Source organism: Barbus barbus, assembly GCF_936440315.1.
Source record: "Barbus barbus genome assembly, chromosome: 2".
Lineage (NCBI taxonomy): Eukaryota > Metazoa > Chordata > Actinopteri > Cypriniformes > Cyprinidae > Barbus > Barbus barbus.
This window is the reverse complement of record NC_136730.1, coordinates 32,150,790-32,169,597: the sequence shown is the minus strand read 5'-3', so window position 1 is coordinate 32,169,597 and position 18,808 is coordinate 32,150,790. Positions and strand designations below refer to the sequence as shown.

The window sequence follows — 18,808 nt, the reverse complement described above, 5'->3', positions numbered from 1 at the left end:
TTCATTTTTGCTTTTTTTGCAAAGAAGATCACAAAGGGTATGTGTCCAGCAGAAATGATAGCCATGTGCATCTCATTTGGGGGTCTTACAGCCTTTCAACCTACACAAGATAACTAAGAATGGCACAAAAGGATGAACGTTTTTTCGTTCCTCATAAAGCTTCTTCCACAGTAATGAAGCCCAGCCAATCAATGCTCAATCAATAAACCAATCTATCTATCTTTGCATGGCCAACCCACTTTCCCATCTCGCCATTCTTCATACATGACATTCATTGACTCTTATATTTGAAAATCGCATTTGCACCAAGCATAATGCCACACTCTACCAATTTATCTAAAGTTCAGTTCATTTGTGGGTAATTTAAGCCTCAGCTCTTCAGTGTGGGCATTTGATTGCTGTCACACTTAGCTGCAGAGGCAGCCATTTCATTTCGGAGGTAGAGGGAGAGAGAATGGCACTTTGATACATAAACATAATTTTGATCTGTTATTTCAGTGCAATAGCGAGACCCCCTGTGGGCTTCTATTTAATTATGCAACAAATGTTTGACTATCCAAAGTGAAATTTTTAGCCCATGAATATTTATTTCAATTCATTTGTTGAATGTTGATTGTAATTACATGGACACATGATTTATTGCCAAGATTTCTACATTAGCCAGAGAAATGAGGGAGATAAATAAATAAATTAATGCAGCACAAGAACGAATGCCAAATGCATGCAAGTAGCTTCTTTAAATATTATTAGAATATTTTAGAAATTGGCTACTGTGTGATGACATAGCAAGTTTTTGTCAGTGCTTAGACTCTCATCTCTCATTTTGGAGAGATTTTGTTCAAGGGCATGTTAGAGAAAGATGAATGACACATTGAATATGTGCATATGCATGTTCATTATAAATTCATAGACGTTAAACAGTCATTTGTGGGTGTGGGTGTGCTGATGTGGTGTGTGTGCACTTCTTTACATTGAAAGGCAAGCCCTACTAACCTGACAGAATACAAATGCTGAGATTATGGCAACATGTCAAATTAAAGGGACAATTTGGAGTAATGATGAGTGTTAGGCCACTCAGTCTGAAAGGCAGCGAGTTGGAAAGAAAAAGAGGAGTGAATGATGGTGCTCCGTCTTGTTTAATATTCCTGAAAGAAAATGTGCAGTGACAAGAAGTGGGGCAGCAGGGAGAAGGCCAGAGGCAAACACTTAGAGACGCTGCTGCTTTGTTAGTGTCTATTTAATGCATCAGTCGAACTTTTCGCTGCAGTTAGAAAAAAAAACAAAGCAATTTCTTTTTTGGTTGGTATTTATATTTATTTAGAGCCATAGTCTGCAACCTTTGTTTCCTTTGTTGTATAGAAAGGCAGAGCAATGGCTGTTCTTACATATTGTATAAAACGTACACTGTCATCACCCACTTTTTTTTATTCTTTTTAATTAGATTTTAATGAGACAGTTAATCATTTTGTTGAAGTTTAACAGAATATCATAGTTTTGTTTTGCAAATATTTCATTAAAATTCATTCAATTCAATTAAATTTTAATTAATTTATAAGAAAAAAATGTTCTACATCAAACTATTACATAGATATTTCCTGTCATTACCATCATAAACAATAACAGTTTTTCTTTCTGTTGAATTGTGTTGAATTATGTCACAATATCAACACACACACACACACACACATGCACAGAGAGACACACAGAGAGAGACTAAACAGCACAGACGATCAGTGTAGGATAATTTGAGTAAGTAATAGGTTGAAGAGTTATACACAGAAAGAATGATGGGAGGGTGGAGGGATCACTTCTCCTCCATTGTCTTCTCCTCTTTTTTCCCTCTGCTTTCACTCACCCAGACAGGAAGAGTCAATGGTTTAATTACAAGGCTCCAATGCTAGTTAAATTATAAAAATTTAATTTCCACCTTTCAGCTCTCTCTCTCTCTCTCTCTCTCTCTCTCGCTCTCTCTCTCTCTCTCTCTCTCTCTCTCTCTCTCTTTCTCTCTCTCTCGTGCTCTCATTTTCTCTTGCTCTTCCAGCCACTCATTTAGCTCAGAGCCCATATGTATCCCTTATCTTAATGTATTCCATTGGGATATGAAGGACAAAAAGTCCTCTTCTTGCTTAACCCAGTGTTCATCTGCCGAAACAGTTAAATCAGGACAAGAAATTCATTTTCCCATTTAAAAAGTCCTAAAGGATATCAGTATACCACTGTAGCAAGACTTCTCGCTTTGATAACAGCAGAAAACAAGTACAAAAACAGTCTATCATTTGATTTCTTGAATATCTGGTTCTCTTTAATGAAATGAACCATATCAAGTAGACTTCATGTCCTTCCTAGTTTAATTTGTCTCCCTGCTCTCTTTTTTGCTGGATCTCGGCACAAACCGAAATAATTTGTCTCCCTTCCTGGCTCGCTGTCAGTCATCTCCTCCGATCGTGCTGTTTTTTGTGCCATTCCTCAATTGAGACAACCCGAGAGAAAGAGGAAATGAAAATCAAAGGTTCAGATCGCAGAGCACAAATTCACACTCTTCCGTGTACCAGTTTATTACTCCTGTGTGCATCCTTTCACCTATTTGTTCTTTAGTTACTTTGAAAAATGTGTGTGTGGATCCATGCACTTGTTTATTAGCCTGTAGCCATGTGTTCCATTCTGTCTCCCATCGGGACCATACATGCTCCTCTTGTCCTGTTTTTGCTATAAAGTAAACCACACAAGGAGACTTTGACGTCCTTCAGACCTCCGCTGCTATATTTAAACCAAAATGCCAAGTGTGGCATCTGTACTTACTCCTGTGGGCATTGAACTTACTGTCCTACCATTTTTTTGTTCATTTGAGGATCATTAAACAAGTGCTGTGAAGCTCATTAGTATTGTTTTGTTTATTTTTTTAGCTTCCCTTGCTGGGCGCTGCTTTGAAGCTACGTGTAGACATTAATCCAGTTGTTGTTTGTGTCGTTTTGTAGCATGTAGCACAGTACGCTAATCTAACTAGAGCTACAGCGAAGTACTTCTCACTCAGAATTATCCCACCCACACCCCCCACAAAAAAAAAAACTACCCATCAACCCCTCTTCTTCGACCTCTTCAGTCCAGTGACCCCCAGCAATCTCTTCTCTTGTAGCCGTTCCGCCGAGTGACCTTCTCGGTGGTGAGCCAGCCACAGGACCCGCACCAGGGCTCGCTGCAGAGCTGCTACGACAGTGGCCTGGAGGAGTCGGAGACGCCCAGCAGCAAGAGCTCGTCCGGCCCCAGACTAGGTGCCCTCCCTCTACCCGAAGACGCCTATGAGAGGACTACGCCCGATGGCAGTGTCGGTGAGGCAGAGCATATGGAAAATGGTAGGGGCAAACACAAAAAAAGATAAGTCAGAGTTAAGCTAAACAGCTAAATAAATAGAGACATACTCATCAGTCAACAAGATAGGGAAATTCTCACAAAAGGCCACACACTCACACACAGATACGCTGACACTACAGATTTACAGATGCTGGGTTAATTCGCAGATATGAACAGAAAAGTCTGAATAGGTGGGAATTGCTAGGTTTGTCTTGCACACTAAGTATGAAACTGTGATTGTAGTGTTTAGTGTGACTGGCTCAACAGCTCACAAGTATTCATAAGCATTAACATATACACATATATATATATATATATATATATATATATATATATATATATATATACAGTTCATTTTTATTTATATTGCTGTGTTTACCCAGTAAGAGCTAAACGTTGGTTAACGTAATATAGCCTACTTGTTAGCTTGAAAACTCTTTTCTCGTAGCATCAGATGAGATCAGGGCTGTATCATTGGAGACATAACTAATCTTCTAAACATCAATTCACAAGAGGTTTGCTTGTGTACCAGATAAATAGATTAAAATATCATTTTCCTCACTTTTACTGTGCAGTGGTGAGTTGAAAAACCTATTTTCAGGAACAGTTTTCGCTTGAGTAATTTTGGCAGATTTTCAGTAATCACTGTCAGTATGATATCGCGCTCTTTAAATTGTAGGGGTTTAACAGGTGAAAGGGCTTGAACAGTAAAAGCGTGTATCTAGTTTCATTGTGGCTGAGTTACCTATCCCTTGTAGAAGCTCTCTGTGGTCAACAGTTACCTCCATTGTTAATGACCAACCAAGCAATGTTGGGTCTCTATCAATGGAGCCACTGTTGGGGAGGTATTCGGTAGCAGTTGTCGAACATTAAGGGCTGTCTTGTCCACATTTGATACTTTATCAGCAACAGGTGCATATTGTGTGAGCTCGGCGTGCCATTTTCTGTGGAATGTCCATTCTGCTTGCTCATCGGAGTACATGTTAGAACAGCAGGAGTGAGTGTTTCTCTTAGAGTTAAGTTATCAGGTCCATAGCACTAAATTTTGCCTTGTGTATTGTGTTACCTCATTGAGACTGGTCGTATGACACTAAAACCTTATAGTTTGTAGAAGGTTGAAGGTCAAAACCTCACAAATGGATGCCAGACTGGGTAAACCACTGAAAAATGAGATTTTAACTTTATCGCAAAGAGAACATTGGCCTAAATGTAGATTAAATAGGTTTGGTGGAAGGGAAGTTTTTTTGTTGTTTTTTTTTGCCCACTTGCTGCATGGGATCTGAAGCCTTTGCATTTAGACACTTCTGCACCAAATTAGCCTCAATTAAAGTCTGGCTCTAGTTCAGACTAAGCTAAAAATAATTGGTCACTAGGAGATCAATGCAAGGCTGATTAGATCAAAACTGTGAATTTGGCCATCAGTCAGACCCAAGCAGGAGGGAAAATTAAGGAAACATATGCTTATGGGTATCGAAAAGCTGTTTATAGTCTCATTTGTGACATGCATTGCTTATATATTTTATATTATCAAAATATGTCATCATTCCATTGTCAATATTTCCAAGGTTAGGAAAGTTAATAATGTATCTGATTGTGTTATTGCATTTATTCAGTCTCAAACGCTACAGTTCCAAGAAGTTACGGACATCTGGATGGATGAATGCACAGAGGCACAGGCACACACATTCTCTCTGATGTTTTATTAGTAATCATTTAATGATCCGTTCGTCTTCTCATCTAGCTCTCTTTCTGAGTCTCTTCTCTCCCGTTTTCCTTTTCTCTTGCCACCTCACGTCTCTGCCTTTTCCCTCTCTTCCTGTTCCATTCTATCTTTCTTGTAAGATCTTTCAAGGGCAGATACAAACAAACAGATGAATCACTTTCTGATAAATAAAAGAGATGCCTCACCCTGCTGCTCCCAATCTTTAGGAGAATCAGTGTGTGAGTGTGTGGGGGTGGGGGGGTTAGAGAGGGAGAGATATGGGGAAAATAGAAAAGTCAGGAGACTATGTTCAGCTTAGAACTGAGCAGAAGCGGACATTAGTACAATAGCTTATGCATTCAGTGCAGTTAGAAGTTGACGCTGAAAATGTTCAAAGCTGATGTGCTCTGCTGGGCTCATGCATTATCAAACATCACACACAGAGACTCATACACACTCAAATACATAACCGGTCACACTTGTGACCCGGCAAAGTTGCTGTCAATGTCTCTTTCATGACAGAGATATCCTGAGTGTGTGTGTGTGTGTTTGGCTCTATAATTGGCTTAGGCATGCTGTGGGTTAGTTCCGCTTTGACAGAGTCTTTTGGGTCGGTGTTAGGTTCATTTAATACATTTAATGCTCTCTCAGGGGACTTAGACAACATCCATACACACTTTTAAACATGTGATCATACCTCTTGAGTGTAATTTGGAGATATTTACCTTTCAATGCCTGAACACCAAAATACAGATGAGTTTTATACATTAAGTGGTCTTGATTTTAGAAGTTGCTCATTAAGGATCTAATGAACTGAACTTTAGATAAATTGGTAGAGTGTGGCATTATGCTTGGTGCAAATGCGATTTTCAAATATAATAGCTTTTACATTGTTATATATATATATATATATATATATATATATATATATATATATATATATATATATTATTATTATTATTATTGGGTTATTCAACACATAGATGTTTTACCAGCTAAGAAGTTCAGCACTTTTAGAGTTTCATCCCTCTATCCGATGTGAGCATAAGTATTGGAACAGTTGCCTCACAGATCTTTCTAAGTGATCAGCTGTGTCCTGTTGCATTAATTCTTCAGATATTAAAAGCAGGGAATGTGTTGTATCAGTTATATCCATTACTTCTGTATTCTGAATCTTGCATTCAATGATGATATACACAAACCAGGATGAAGATGAGGGAGCTGACTCTGTAAAAAAATACAGAGAAAAGCAAGCAATTTGGATGCTAAAAGAAAAGAGGAAGTCAATTAGAACTCTAGCAGGCATGGAGAAATCAAGAGTTTGGAAACCACCAGCGACCAACAACTACCTGATCATCTGAGAAAACAACAGTAGTTGATGACAGACAAATCATAAAAGCTGTGAAAATGAACCCTAAAAGACATGTCTGTAAAATCACCAATAAATTCCAGAAAGCTGGGGTGATGCTCTGACAATCTACTGTCCTCAGGAGACTGACACAGAATTACAGATGCTACACAGCAAGATACAAACCTCTGACCAGCACCAAAAATAGAAAGGCAAGATTAGCATTTGCAAAAAAGCACAAAGTTGAGCCAGAAGTGTTTTGGAACTTTGTTTATGGACCGATGAGACAAAGAGGAACCTTTATCTAAGTGATGGGAAAGCAAAAATGTGGAGAAAAAAAGGGAACTGCAAATGATCCCAAGCATACAGCCTCATCTGTAAAGCATGGTGGAGGTGGTGTCATGGCATGGGCATGCATGGCTGTCTCTGGAACAGTCCCTCTCAACTTTACTGATGACTTAATGTATGATGGCAGTAGCAGAATGAATTTGGAAGGGTACAAAACCATCTTGCCTACCAATATTCAAGAAAATGCCACCCTGCCAGTTCAGTCAAGGAATTTATAAGGGCAAATAAATGGAAAGTTTTAGATTGCCCAAGTCAATCTCCAGATTTAAATCTGATTGCACATGAATTTCACCAGCTGAAGAGGAGAATAAAGGCAGAAACTCCCCCAAACAAGCAACAATTGGAATTGGCTGCATTAAAGGCTGGGAAAAGTATTTCAAAGGATGAACCCAAGTGTCTGGTGATGTCTATGGGTCACAGACTCACTGCTGTGATTGTGCACAAGGAATCTGCAACTAAATAATAGCTTTTAATCTTTTATATCTGCCTTATGTTCAACTGTTCCAATGCTTATGCTCACGTCAATGAGTGGGATGGACTCTAAAAATGCTGTTCTTTTTATTTGGTAAAACATGTATGTGTTGAAACAGCTAATAATAAAATGTGACATTCTGTAGTTGTCTCACATTCATCTTTTAATCATATTTGCAAATGTCTTGACTCTACAGCCAACAGAGCAATTTTGTCTTTACTGTTCCAATACTTATTGAGGGCACTGTATGTGTATATATATATATATATATATATATATATATATATATATATATATATATATAGTTAATGCCTACATATATATTTATATATATAGTTTACATGTGGTCAAACATCTTTTTCTTGTGTATTCTTATGTTTTGTATATAAACGTAACTGCATATAGGTGATTATATAAATTATCAGATTCATATTTAATAAGAAAGCTGTCCTTTGAAAGATGCTTTCATTCATCCATGGATTTATTTTCACTTATTTTTATTAGGGAGATGGAAACCTAAATTACAAAAACAAACACATAATCTAATTAAATTAGTAAGTAATTAAATAATAATCCTTAACGTTCATATTCTTTGTCAAATCAATTAGTTTTATAAAGAATATGCATCTTCTAGGAGTGCATGGTACATGTGATATGCCCATATGCATTCCAGGGAGGAAATTCTATTAAGTACATTTAATGAAATAAAACTGCACATTTTTATATAAATGTAAATTATTTTTTAATACCAAAACAAGTGTTATTTGTCAGGCAGAAAGTTCAGTATTTGTTCAGTATATGTGTTTTCCAAGAAGGCAGCTTTGTTTTGTTTGTTTGAAAGAAAAAAAAAAGTCAGACTTTTTTCTTCTTACTAGCTTAGTAGCAACACTGCAAGCTGTGCTTAATCGTGTTTTGTGAGAAAATGAAACAAGGTCATCTTGCTCCGTCTGTAGCACAACAAGACGACAAAGAATGTTGCATGTTTTTCCATGTTGAAAGGGTAACATTCTCAGTGTCCTTCTCATGGAAAGGACTTAATTAATTTGGTTAAATGGCAGTCATTGCCCCTCACAGTGCTGCTTCCCTAATGCTATATTACAGCTCTGATAACCTGGAGTCAATTAAAATATGGACGGGAGATCATACAGACACACACACTTACACACACACACACAGACACCCCTGTAGTTAACAGATGGGCAAAATGCCAACACTTGAAAGGAAGGTATCAGTGAAGGTCTGTAATTGTGGTCATTATGCTTGTGGAGGATGTGTGTGATTGGGATCCTGGTGAGGTTTTTGTTGTGAGTGTGTTTGTTTGTTTTGGGATTAAGGTCATGGCAGGAACTGGGCGTCCCCCTAATGAAGAAGCCCTGCTGTGAAGATGAGTTTTCCAAAACACACGCTCTCTCTCTCTTTCTCTCTTTCCCACTCTTTTTCAATTTATCTTTCTCTTGCACGAAAAAATGTCAAAGCAGCACACGCTGCACAAACATATATCATATCGACAGTAAATAACGATTAGCTATTTCCTCCTTTAATGTGCACATGTATGTACCTGTGACAGAGATTGTGAGCGAGCGAGCGGGAGAGAGACTGATTGACTCTCTGGAAAAATCCCGCTCTTCGACTTGCTCGTTGTCAATCGATGATCATCCAGTCAATAGATTTGTTCGACTCCTCGTTCTTATCTCTTCCTTCTCACTCTTCAGTCCCCTGTGCTGAACCGTGGGACTTGCATCTTCTCTCCCCAAGGGTTTTTCTGCTTCCCGACATCATCACTTAGATGTAATTATCCTGTAACTTTGTAGTTTCATTACGGTAGACAGACAAACAGATAGAAAGACAATGCTTTATTTTCCTTAGAGACAGTGGAGCATTTGCCAGTGATAAAGATAGGCTTTCTCTAGAGGAACACTGTGCAAAAATCTCTGACCACCATTTGAACCCTGGAGACGTCTGTCTCTAGAGTCTGCTTGTTAGGCTTTAAGTGTTTCTGTAATCTTATCATGACTGCGGACAGATACTGGGTGTATAATATGTCTCAAAGCAAGAATTGAGATCCTGCTGAATATAACCTCATATAATCAACAGCTGCTCTCAAATCAGTAAAAGCCCAATGTTAGTGCAATTGGAGATGATGAGAACTGAAACGATCACTTCATGTCTGTGTTTCTGTATCAATACAAATGACAGGTTTTTATTGGCAATTGTCTTTCAGGATTTACTTTCAGATGTAGATATGGAAGATTGTATTGGATTAGAGTGATATCCGCTCTGTTATTTTGCTTTGATTTGCTTGATTGTAGTACTCTACACTCTTAAAAATCAAGATACATTGAAAAAAAGGTATATAAACAGTTTTCACTCTAAATTACTAGTAAATTTCACACAAGTAACATGCTGAATTAAATCGTATCTGCACTTTATATATAGTGTATGGTTCCATAAAGAACCTTTGTGATCCATAGAACCTTTCCATTGGCCGAAAGGTACTTTATAGTTGGAAAAAAGGCTTTTAAGATTTTGTACTTCTTCAAACTAGAGGAAAAGAAAATGGGGAAATAACAACAACTTTATAGATACCAAACAAATTCACTTGTAGTACTAAAAAAAGTAATATTTGTTATCTGTTCAATTTACTTGTACCGCTCAAGTTTGTCTTAGCAACTTGGCCATTAGCAAACAAACAGATAAATAAATAAATTAACTCACTTCATTAGAGAAGCCGGATACAGAGGGCCAGATGGCAATGCCAGTCGCTTTTAATTAAAGCTATTCATATTTCAAGAGCTCAGTAGAGCCTCAATCCAATAAACCTAATTTTTTATTTCACCAGAACTCAAGCGGGGCCGATAATTGTAGAGAGAGAAAGATCACTAAAGCAATGACAAGCATCACAGGCCACCTTTACTGGCATTTGCATTCATTAGAAAGTTTGTGTGTAACCTTTGCTTGTTTTTGTTTGGACTTTGCGGCTTCAGTCAGTTTGGGATAATGGGAGCGAGTTGCTGCGGTTGATGTGTTGTACGAGCGTCACGTCGGCAGACCTGAGACTCAAGGTCATTTTTTATAGTCACACAGCGCTAAAGAGTTAAGAGCTCTTCTTTATCAGAAAATTGGAATCAGGTTCGGGATTATGGGCAGGTTGCTACACTTGTAAGGTTGAGTGTGTGCATGTGACGCGTTTTGTGGTTGATCTTATTCGTTAAAATATACACTTGCATTCTCTTGTGCATTCTGTCTTACTGAAAAACAGTCACAGATCATTAAACAGGATTATTAACTCCCAAAGCACAAATACTCATTCGTGCTCCAACCATTATTCAAACATCCCTGTCTTGAATTCCTTTCACAAACAGGAAAAGTGCAATTGGTTATGCAGTAGTACTACAGATACTCATCTCTGTGTTTGAGGAGATAAAACAGGTATTTCTGGTTAGTTAGTGGTTTGCATTGTGTAACCATGTCATATTTTACTTCGCTCAGCAATTCATCTTCCGGTTGGTTTTAGATGAGACTGTCAGGACGTTTAGCGCTAGGAGGTGAAAACGTGTGGATTTTCTTAATCAGTACGAAACAAAAACAAGCTCGCCCCTCTAGCGTGTGCGAACTTCAGGCTTTGGGAGTTCAGTGAAGTGGCAAGTATTGTTCAGGCAGAGTGCCATACCAGACCTTTATAAAACAAGCAGCATTTCACTTGCATTTCCTGCCAAGTGTTTGTGTGTCACCTGGCTTTTGTGAACATGTGGAGCCTTCCTGAACATAAAATAACTAAACATTTTAGAAGTTCTGCAATTATGCAGGCATTCCCGATGTCTACAACTGAACTGCCCTCTAAGGTAAAACAATAAAATAAAAATCAATCTGGCTCACTTTGGCCTAGTTGTGGCTGCTTTGTTCCAACAGCCAAATCATCCACAGTGTTGCACCTCAGGAATGTGTCTCTCATTATCTCAAATAATCCTAATTTAAAAGTTCAAAGAGTGAGAGGGAGTTTAACAACAGGGTTAAGAGGGTGTTTACCCAAGTTATGATGGAATAAATATTCAAGCACGCAATGTTTTTGTCAACAGTGAGTCAATAGTGTTCTGGTTTAAAACTGCTAATTTAGTTTGGTTGGTTACAGGTTTGAATAGTACTACAGTACTCATTGGATTAACCCGGCTAGTTAGTTTTATATTTCAGTAAAGATGTGTTTCAGTGAAAGAGGACTTACTGGTTATCATGTTATGGGTTTTGTTTTTTTTTCTTTTTTTTTTTCTTGGATGTTTGATTGACAGCGCTAACCTTTGGCATTCGCAGCAGTTAGTTTCTTACCTTTTGATGTCCTGTTGTCGCAGCCGATCATCCAGGAATTCCCAAAGTCCTCTGACTGGAAATAACCCATGGGAATAATGAGTCAGACGTATGCTGAGCTTGTTGAAAGACTCCCAAGCTCCAAGGCTTGACAAGCCTTGGAATACATATGCAGTATTCCAAGACTTGTTAAAAGGAATCGCACAATAGCCTCACAACATAGAAGATTTAGCATTTTATCTACTGCAGCCCAAAGTATAGAGAATTCTGCATGGAGAATAGTTTGACTATGTGTTTGAATTAAAATGTGTTGGGAAAACATGAGGGTAACATTTCACTCAGTCTCTCTGGTCAAATGCATTTATTTACTGCTTTTTTTAAGTCCTTGGAACATTAGGATAATTGTTGAAGGCTGTTTCTTTTGAATGCTCTTATTAAAATCCAAGGCAGGCATTAGCAGAGATGGCCGCAAGACCTTTCAAATAAATGAGACGCTCACCATCACTTTGTGGCAAGACTTTGAAGTACCTGCAATCACATCAGGTATCGGATCAGCTTAATTACCAAGCTGGAAATTAAACATGATAAAGCGAGAATGGAAGGAGAGAGAGAGAGAGAGAGAGAGAGAGATCGGAGGAGGCCGAAAAGTCATCGAATCTGTATCTTAACACCCTGAATATCATTAACGATCTCGTTGTCTGCCAACCGTATCACAGGACTGCTGTTTGGACCAATCAGACCCATCTATGTTTAGCTAAATATGATGGATCGCTTTGCGGTGAAGAAGAGATTAAGAGCGGCCGTGAAGGTGCTTTCACTATATGCTACTGTAGGCCCCCTAATATTTCTTTCTCTTGCTGCAAAATGTGATCCATTCTGAAAGGTTTTCCAGTGGTCCCTTTGGCATTGGCCTAGTATAAATCTGCCCCTGTTTTGAGATGTATGAGTAGACTACCACACTGCAGAGAGCTCAAGGCGCGAGAGGAAGAAAATGCATCCCTGCAGCACCAGAAGCAAAGCCACTGAGGCCTTTGGTATTCTTTTCTTCTCTTCTTCCTTCCATTCACTCAACTTCCTTTGTCTTATTAAACAAGAAACAGGCTGGCGTTCCGCTCGCAGAGAGAATGAATGTAGGTGAGGCAGAATGAGTGTGACAGGAGGAGACGTTTCTGCACGTGTCAATTGGTGGCATTTGGGAGGTTCACCTCAAAGCTCTCGCTGCGCCTCTGTCCCGCACCTCTCAGCATGAACCGTGACCTTTTCACGAACAGAAAAGCATTCGTCTCTCAAACTATCACATTTAACAGAATTAATCCCTTTCTTTCTAAAAATAAACATTCGTGCAACAAACAGACAAAAGAACGAATTCTGTCATAACTGCTCAAGTCATGCATTATGGCAGCATTTACTTTTCATCAGCATCTGAATGTTTTCCAAGCAAGTGCCTTGATGTCTAGAAATTGCATGTCAATTGAAAAACAGTGCAAGGTCAGGGAAAGAAAGGAATCGTGGCAGCAGCTAGACAAATAAAATAAACACCTGACAGTTCAGGGAATTATTTTTGGCATTGCTTTTCATTGGGTGCCTGTTGTGAGGTGAATATGCATTGGCACGTAATTATTGAAATGTCATGTAAAATATGCCTGGGGCCTGACAAATCTCATTCAAGTCTCTCCAACAACTGTATGTTCCCCACTGCGTTTTGAAGGTTTAGTCTTTTTCGGACTGCAAATCGATGCACGGCCACTAGAAATGCACAAAACGCACACACGTGTTCATCCAAACCTTACGGAGAGCCAGGTGACGGCAGTTAAAACAGTAGATAAAACTTTTCTACTCATGCACATTTAACCTCCCACATACCACAACACACAAAGGGGCCGATTCAGCAAACAAAAGAACAAAAATGTTCAGAGGTACAAAGAGTACAACAGACTTTGAAAGAGGGATGAGTGAGCCCTAAAGGGAGCAAAGATTGTTTTTTATTATGTAAAGAGAAGCCGGCATAAAATACTCCAAGACGCAGACAATTACCTCAAGATCACATGACTCTGACAGAAAAGACAGAAGAAATTGTTTTATAACCCTTGCCGGAAAAAAAGGATTAGCGACTCGAACAAAAAACAAAAGGGACACACCTGGTTTGAGGGGACTAGAATGCGAACAAAAGGTGTGTGTGTGCCGTTCAGGGCTTTTGTGTGGTTACTCTAAGGAAATAATGACTAGCCATGGGCGATACGAGGCAGGGCCGTGGAGGGAGTTTACCAGCACCAGTGGCTCCCTGAGTTTAGCCATGGACTTCTTTATATTCTCCCCATCAATCTAGCCCTCCTCTCTCGAAGGACACCTATCAGATTGCTTTCCTTCTCTTCCTTTGCTGCTTCTTGTATCCCGTTGTTTTTCTGTCCCATGTTCTTTCTTTTTCTTTCTTTCTTTCTTTCTTTCTTTCTTTCTTTCTTTCTTTCTTTCTGTTCATGTTTGATCTCCATGCATATGCCTCCTTAGATGCAACATTTGCTGTAGTGAAGGTGGCTGGTGGTGGATGGATTGACATAATGATAAGAACCACCCACACTGATTTAGTGCCACAGTGCTTGGATGATCTGACAAAACCGGAGAGAGGTTTTAATCCGTAAGATGGGCTCCTCAAATCCACTCACAATACCCACAAACAATACACCCACCCCTGAGGATGCACACACACAAACACAAGCAGAAACCAAGCGACAAATTGGAATTTAATTCTGCATAAGGCCAAGGCTCAGCAAGTAGGCCATGGCAAGAAATATTTGTGTCCGATATATCCGCTGAAAAACTAGAATGAAAATGACTCCCTCTTCCCACAAAACCCTCCATTCGCTGCTTACAGCCTAGGCCTAATCTTCGGGGTTTTTTGATGGTCAGAGAGAAAAGAAGGATGATAAACAGAAATAAGCACTAAAGTCGGGCTCCCTCTATTATTTTGTTTAAGCTTTGTTCTCTTTCTCTCCCTTTTTTTTAGCATGTTTGTTACCATGGAGGTGGCTTAATATACAGCGGTCACTATTATGAAGGAAACTCTGTTCTTTAGAGGCCTTGCATACGAGTGAGGATATTTTGCTAACAGGTGCAATGCTAGCAGCCTCATTTGTCTTGAACACACAGAGGTGATTTATTTGATAGTGCAGGTTCCCTTCGGAGGAAACCGCTAGCTCTGCTGTTACTGAACAATATGGCTGACAGTGCTGCTTGTATATATAATATTAGGTTAGTCTGCTTTGCAAGACATCCTTTTAGTGTTCAGGGTAATGTGTAACTCCAATCATGTTATTTTTCTCTGTAACAAATGTTAGAGGCTATTTTTAAAAATTATATTGAATTGAAAAAAAGTGAAGATGTTACAAAGGAGAACATGGAATAAGATGTTAATTCAAGTTTCTCATGTGAACTCATATATTGTATTTTTTTATGTTTATTGTTTTACATGGCAGGTCAAATTAATTTTATGTGAAAGCAAAGATCTATTTAAACATGTTAATACAGGTTGGATAAAACCATATTTGGGGCTAACAATTTGTCGTGAATAATTAAATGAAAGATTTTCCCCAAAATGAGAAAGGTGTGTCAAATGAAGTTTTACCTCCAAATGCTGGAAATACTATTACATTACATACATTATAACAAATAAAATTATAAAGCGTTTTACTACTTATGTTCTGAATATTAAACCTGGTCCTGGCCTTATATATATATATATATATAAACCATACAACTTTAGTTAAGTATGACTAATTAAAATCTGTAAATTTACCATCCATCAGAAATAATAATATTAAACACTTAATGATTGACACTTTGATATGTATTTGCTCAGACTGTGCTGAAATTGACAAAGCTGAAGAGAATAGAGAAATGAGAGTCACAAATCAAATTTAAGGACGGCGAAGCTGTTGCCATTTATCTGAGATCGATAAAGAGGTGTTTTTAAAGGTTTCAGCCATGTCACAAGAAAAGTACATTTCATGATTAAACCCAGCCTTGACTTGACGAGTATTTGACTGTCCTAATGCTTTTCAAATGCTCACGGCCATCAAGTTTTATCATCTTTTTTTTCAAAAAAGACTAGATTTTGGTAAATATTTTCCTCTAATTATGAGCAGACGTCAGACTAGCAGGAACAGGCTAAAAGCCTTCCACTGAAGACATTAATCAATGCTAAAACAACACGGACACCACTTTCACTCGTCTGTCTGAATGGCAGGCCTCACACCGCAGGTGAACTTCAGCTGAGTTCAGGCGATGTCATGCTAGTGCAGCTTGGTGAACTATATGGATCTAATTCAGAGAGTGAATGAAATAACTGATGGTGCAGAGAGTTTTGCTCTGGGGGTGAGACCGAGGAGAAATGGGCCACTTTTTAGAGGAGTTGAAGAAAGAAAGAGTGAAATGAGTGATGGGGGAATCTATAACCCTCGTGTTGTGGAAGGTAAGACATGGCAACGAAGCATTCGTTAAAAACATTAAAAACAACCCAACTTGGGTTATTTGGCAACCCAGCGCTGGGTAAATATTGGACAGAACACATGCTGGGTTATTTTAAACCCAGCTGGTTGGGTCAAACGTTTTTACCCACCATGCTGCACTGTTTAATTTATTGTTAAAACAAACAATTATGTTGCTGTCTTAAAATGGGCTGGAAATTAAATTGCTATAGGCAACAGCAATAATCAAAAGATGAACATTTATTATTAAGCAAAATACAAGACAAATTGAATTTATTTGGGTGAATACAGCATAGTTTACTATATTAAATACATTCGTTTAACAAGCATTTTAGAAATAAAAAAGGCATATAGAAGTATCATTTTAATTTGTGTATTCAACCGTTCTCTGTAGTCACTTTTTACTGAAATAGTACTAATTCTCGTGCCGATGTGTCGCCGAAATCCGAGCCGGTGATGGGCTGCTGTTCGCGGGGGAACTGCAAAATTTGGACCACGGCCTTGCGTTTCACTCGTAGCTGAGAGATGGCGTGACTGACTCCAAAACCTGTCCAAAAACAACCAGTATTAAAATCAGAGAACATATTTTAACATCAAATTAAATTACACTCAGTATTAAAATGAATAAAATCAATTTATGTTATGCAAGGCGAACGCTTTTCCAGCGCGAAATGACCTCAGCTGACTGACATCTCGTCCTTCTGTTGTTTGCTTAAAATAAGATAATTCATACCACATTAAAGACTTAAATAAAATGTATATAAACCTTTATTTCCCGAAAGAGTGCACCAAATCGGTGGTGGCGCTGAGAACCGCTCTCTCCTGTGGACTGAAAAAGCCCGTGCTCTCAGCAGCTGCGTTGTTGAGAAGTTTCACCGGAGACAAGCTCAACTCAGCAGTTAGGTAGAAAAAAAACACCCAATAAAATGACCCAACAGGCTGAACCTCGTGTTTGGGTTAAAAAAAAAGAACCCAGTACCTGGGTAAAAATATTAAACATAACCCAGTAAAATGACCCAACAGGCTGAACCCAGCATTTTTTAGAGAGTACAAACACTGCGTTGCCCCACCTCACCTTCCAAATCACCTCTAAATCTGCCTTTCTTTGTAATAAATAAGAATGAAACGGTACAATTTTAATACCCGCCCATTTTTTATATTAATCAAATTGGTCAACAGATTATCAGCCAAAACCAGATGGTTTTAGGCTTGGAAATGACAATTTCCTGATGGTCTAGATTTGTGCTTTTCCATCTTCTTTCGTCTCCCAACCCTTTCCCTCACTCTTTCTTGTTAATTTAATTTTGTTTTATGTGCATGCGTTAAGCTTGGATTACTTTTGCTTATCCAACACTATCTGTTAAATCTTCCTTCTTGTCTCTATGTAATTGTTGGCCCCATATACAATCTGCACATATAAATTAATCCCACCCCTCTGTCTGGCAAAGAAAGTGCCGATGGAGGCATTGTAGCATTGGGAATATAATGCTGTAAATAAAGTGTTTTTAAGCTGACTGGCTCTGGGTGTGTTTGAGAAACTGTAATAACAGATGTTCTTTTTGTGGGATTTACACTGATGCATGTGACCGTGTACAAAAGTCTCCTTCTGAGTTTGCAGTAGGGCCTAAAGGAAAGACACTGTATCTGTACAAGGTGATTAGGAGAGAAAGAGGTTTACTGTTTATGAGCTCGCAAATCTCCTCTCGACTCAGGTTAGTCTTTGGTCTCTGTCTGTTTGCGTGGTGGAATTACTAAGGAACATCTTGCCTAAACCCACAGCCACGAGCCCTGAGCACCTCCGCATGTATTACTGGCTATGATGGTGAACTGTCAGGAGCAAAGAGACTCTGCAAGATGGCTGCCAGTGGAGAGAACGCTATATTTCAGAGCTCCTGCCAAATGCAAATTTACCTCCAGCCTCCATCGAAAAGTCTGAGTCTACATTCAGAAATTGGAATTAATTTTTTGTTCAAACCTAGAAATAATCAGAATGGTTTTGGATTTTAAAAAAGTAAGGGGAAAAAAGTAAGATTAAGCCATAAATGGTAAATCAATTTGATATTGTTAAATATTATTCTATTTCATGTCACTAAAGAAAATTTGAGACATTGTCCATGTGAGCTGAAATCTTGATGGATCCCAAACTTGTGGAGTCCATGTCAGCTAGTGCAGTGGCTCTCAAGATCATTTAAAATAAGTCAAAACAATGTTTAAATAAATACTTTTTTAAGTCTCCCCAAACCTTTTACCTGTAATAATTTGTATTTATAATTATTTGAGCTACTTATTTTAATCTGTTCACACTCCTAATTTCTGTAAATATTACCTTTGAATATTGCTATGGACAGTAGTCAAAAAGTTGAGTAACAATTATCTAGAAGGACATACCAAATATTAATCCATTATTCGATAATTCAATCCAACTCAACTGTTGTCCTGATTTTCACTGGTGGCCTTAGACTTTTGGACTCCACTGTATCTACAAAAAGTTGCATTAATCGTCACGCAAATTGACATGACTCAAAACAAAAGCCCCCGACACATTTCCAGAGTTTTTGTCTCATCTCAGTTCTTAGATGGATAATTATTGCACCCTTTCTCCTCTCTCCCCCGGTAGCTCAGGTGGTGCTGTCCCTTTTGTAATCATCTGTTTATGCCGCATTCTTTAATATCGTTCCTCCAGTAATCAGTCTGCCCACCAGTCCTGTAGAACCGCTATTCCTCCTGCCTGCCATTATTTAATTGCAAATCGTCAGGAGTCGGTAGTTTGGGGATATGGATGTGTCAAAAGCTTCGGAAACGGGAGTTTT

At 38.6% G+C, this 18,808-nt stretch overlaps 1 protein-coding gene across 3 annotated transcripts in view; it reads left to right on the top strand.

Moving 5' to 3' along the window:
* pcdh7b (protocadherin 7b) overlaps positions 1-18,808 on the top strand; it is a 121,768-nt gene that overhangs the window by 54,547 nt on the left and 48,413 nt on the right. For 2 of the 3 annotated variants that reach the window (XM_079440102.1, XM_079440103.1), the window contains exon 2: positions 3,134-3,350. The exons of the other annotated variant lie outside the window; for it this stretch is intronic. In XM_079440102.1, coding sequence (XP_079296228.1) covers positions 3,134-3,350 — 217 coding nt within the window. The remainder of the gene's footprint in view (positions 1-3,133; positions 3,351-18,808) is intronic. 3 annotated transcript variants of the gene reach the window in all.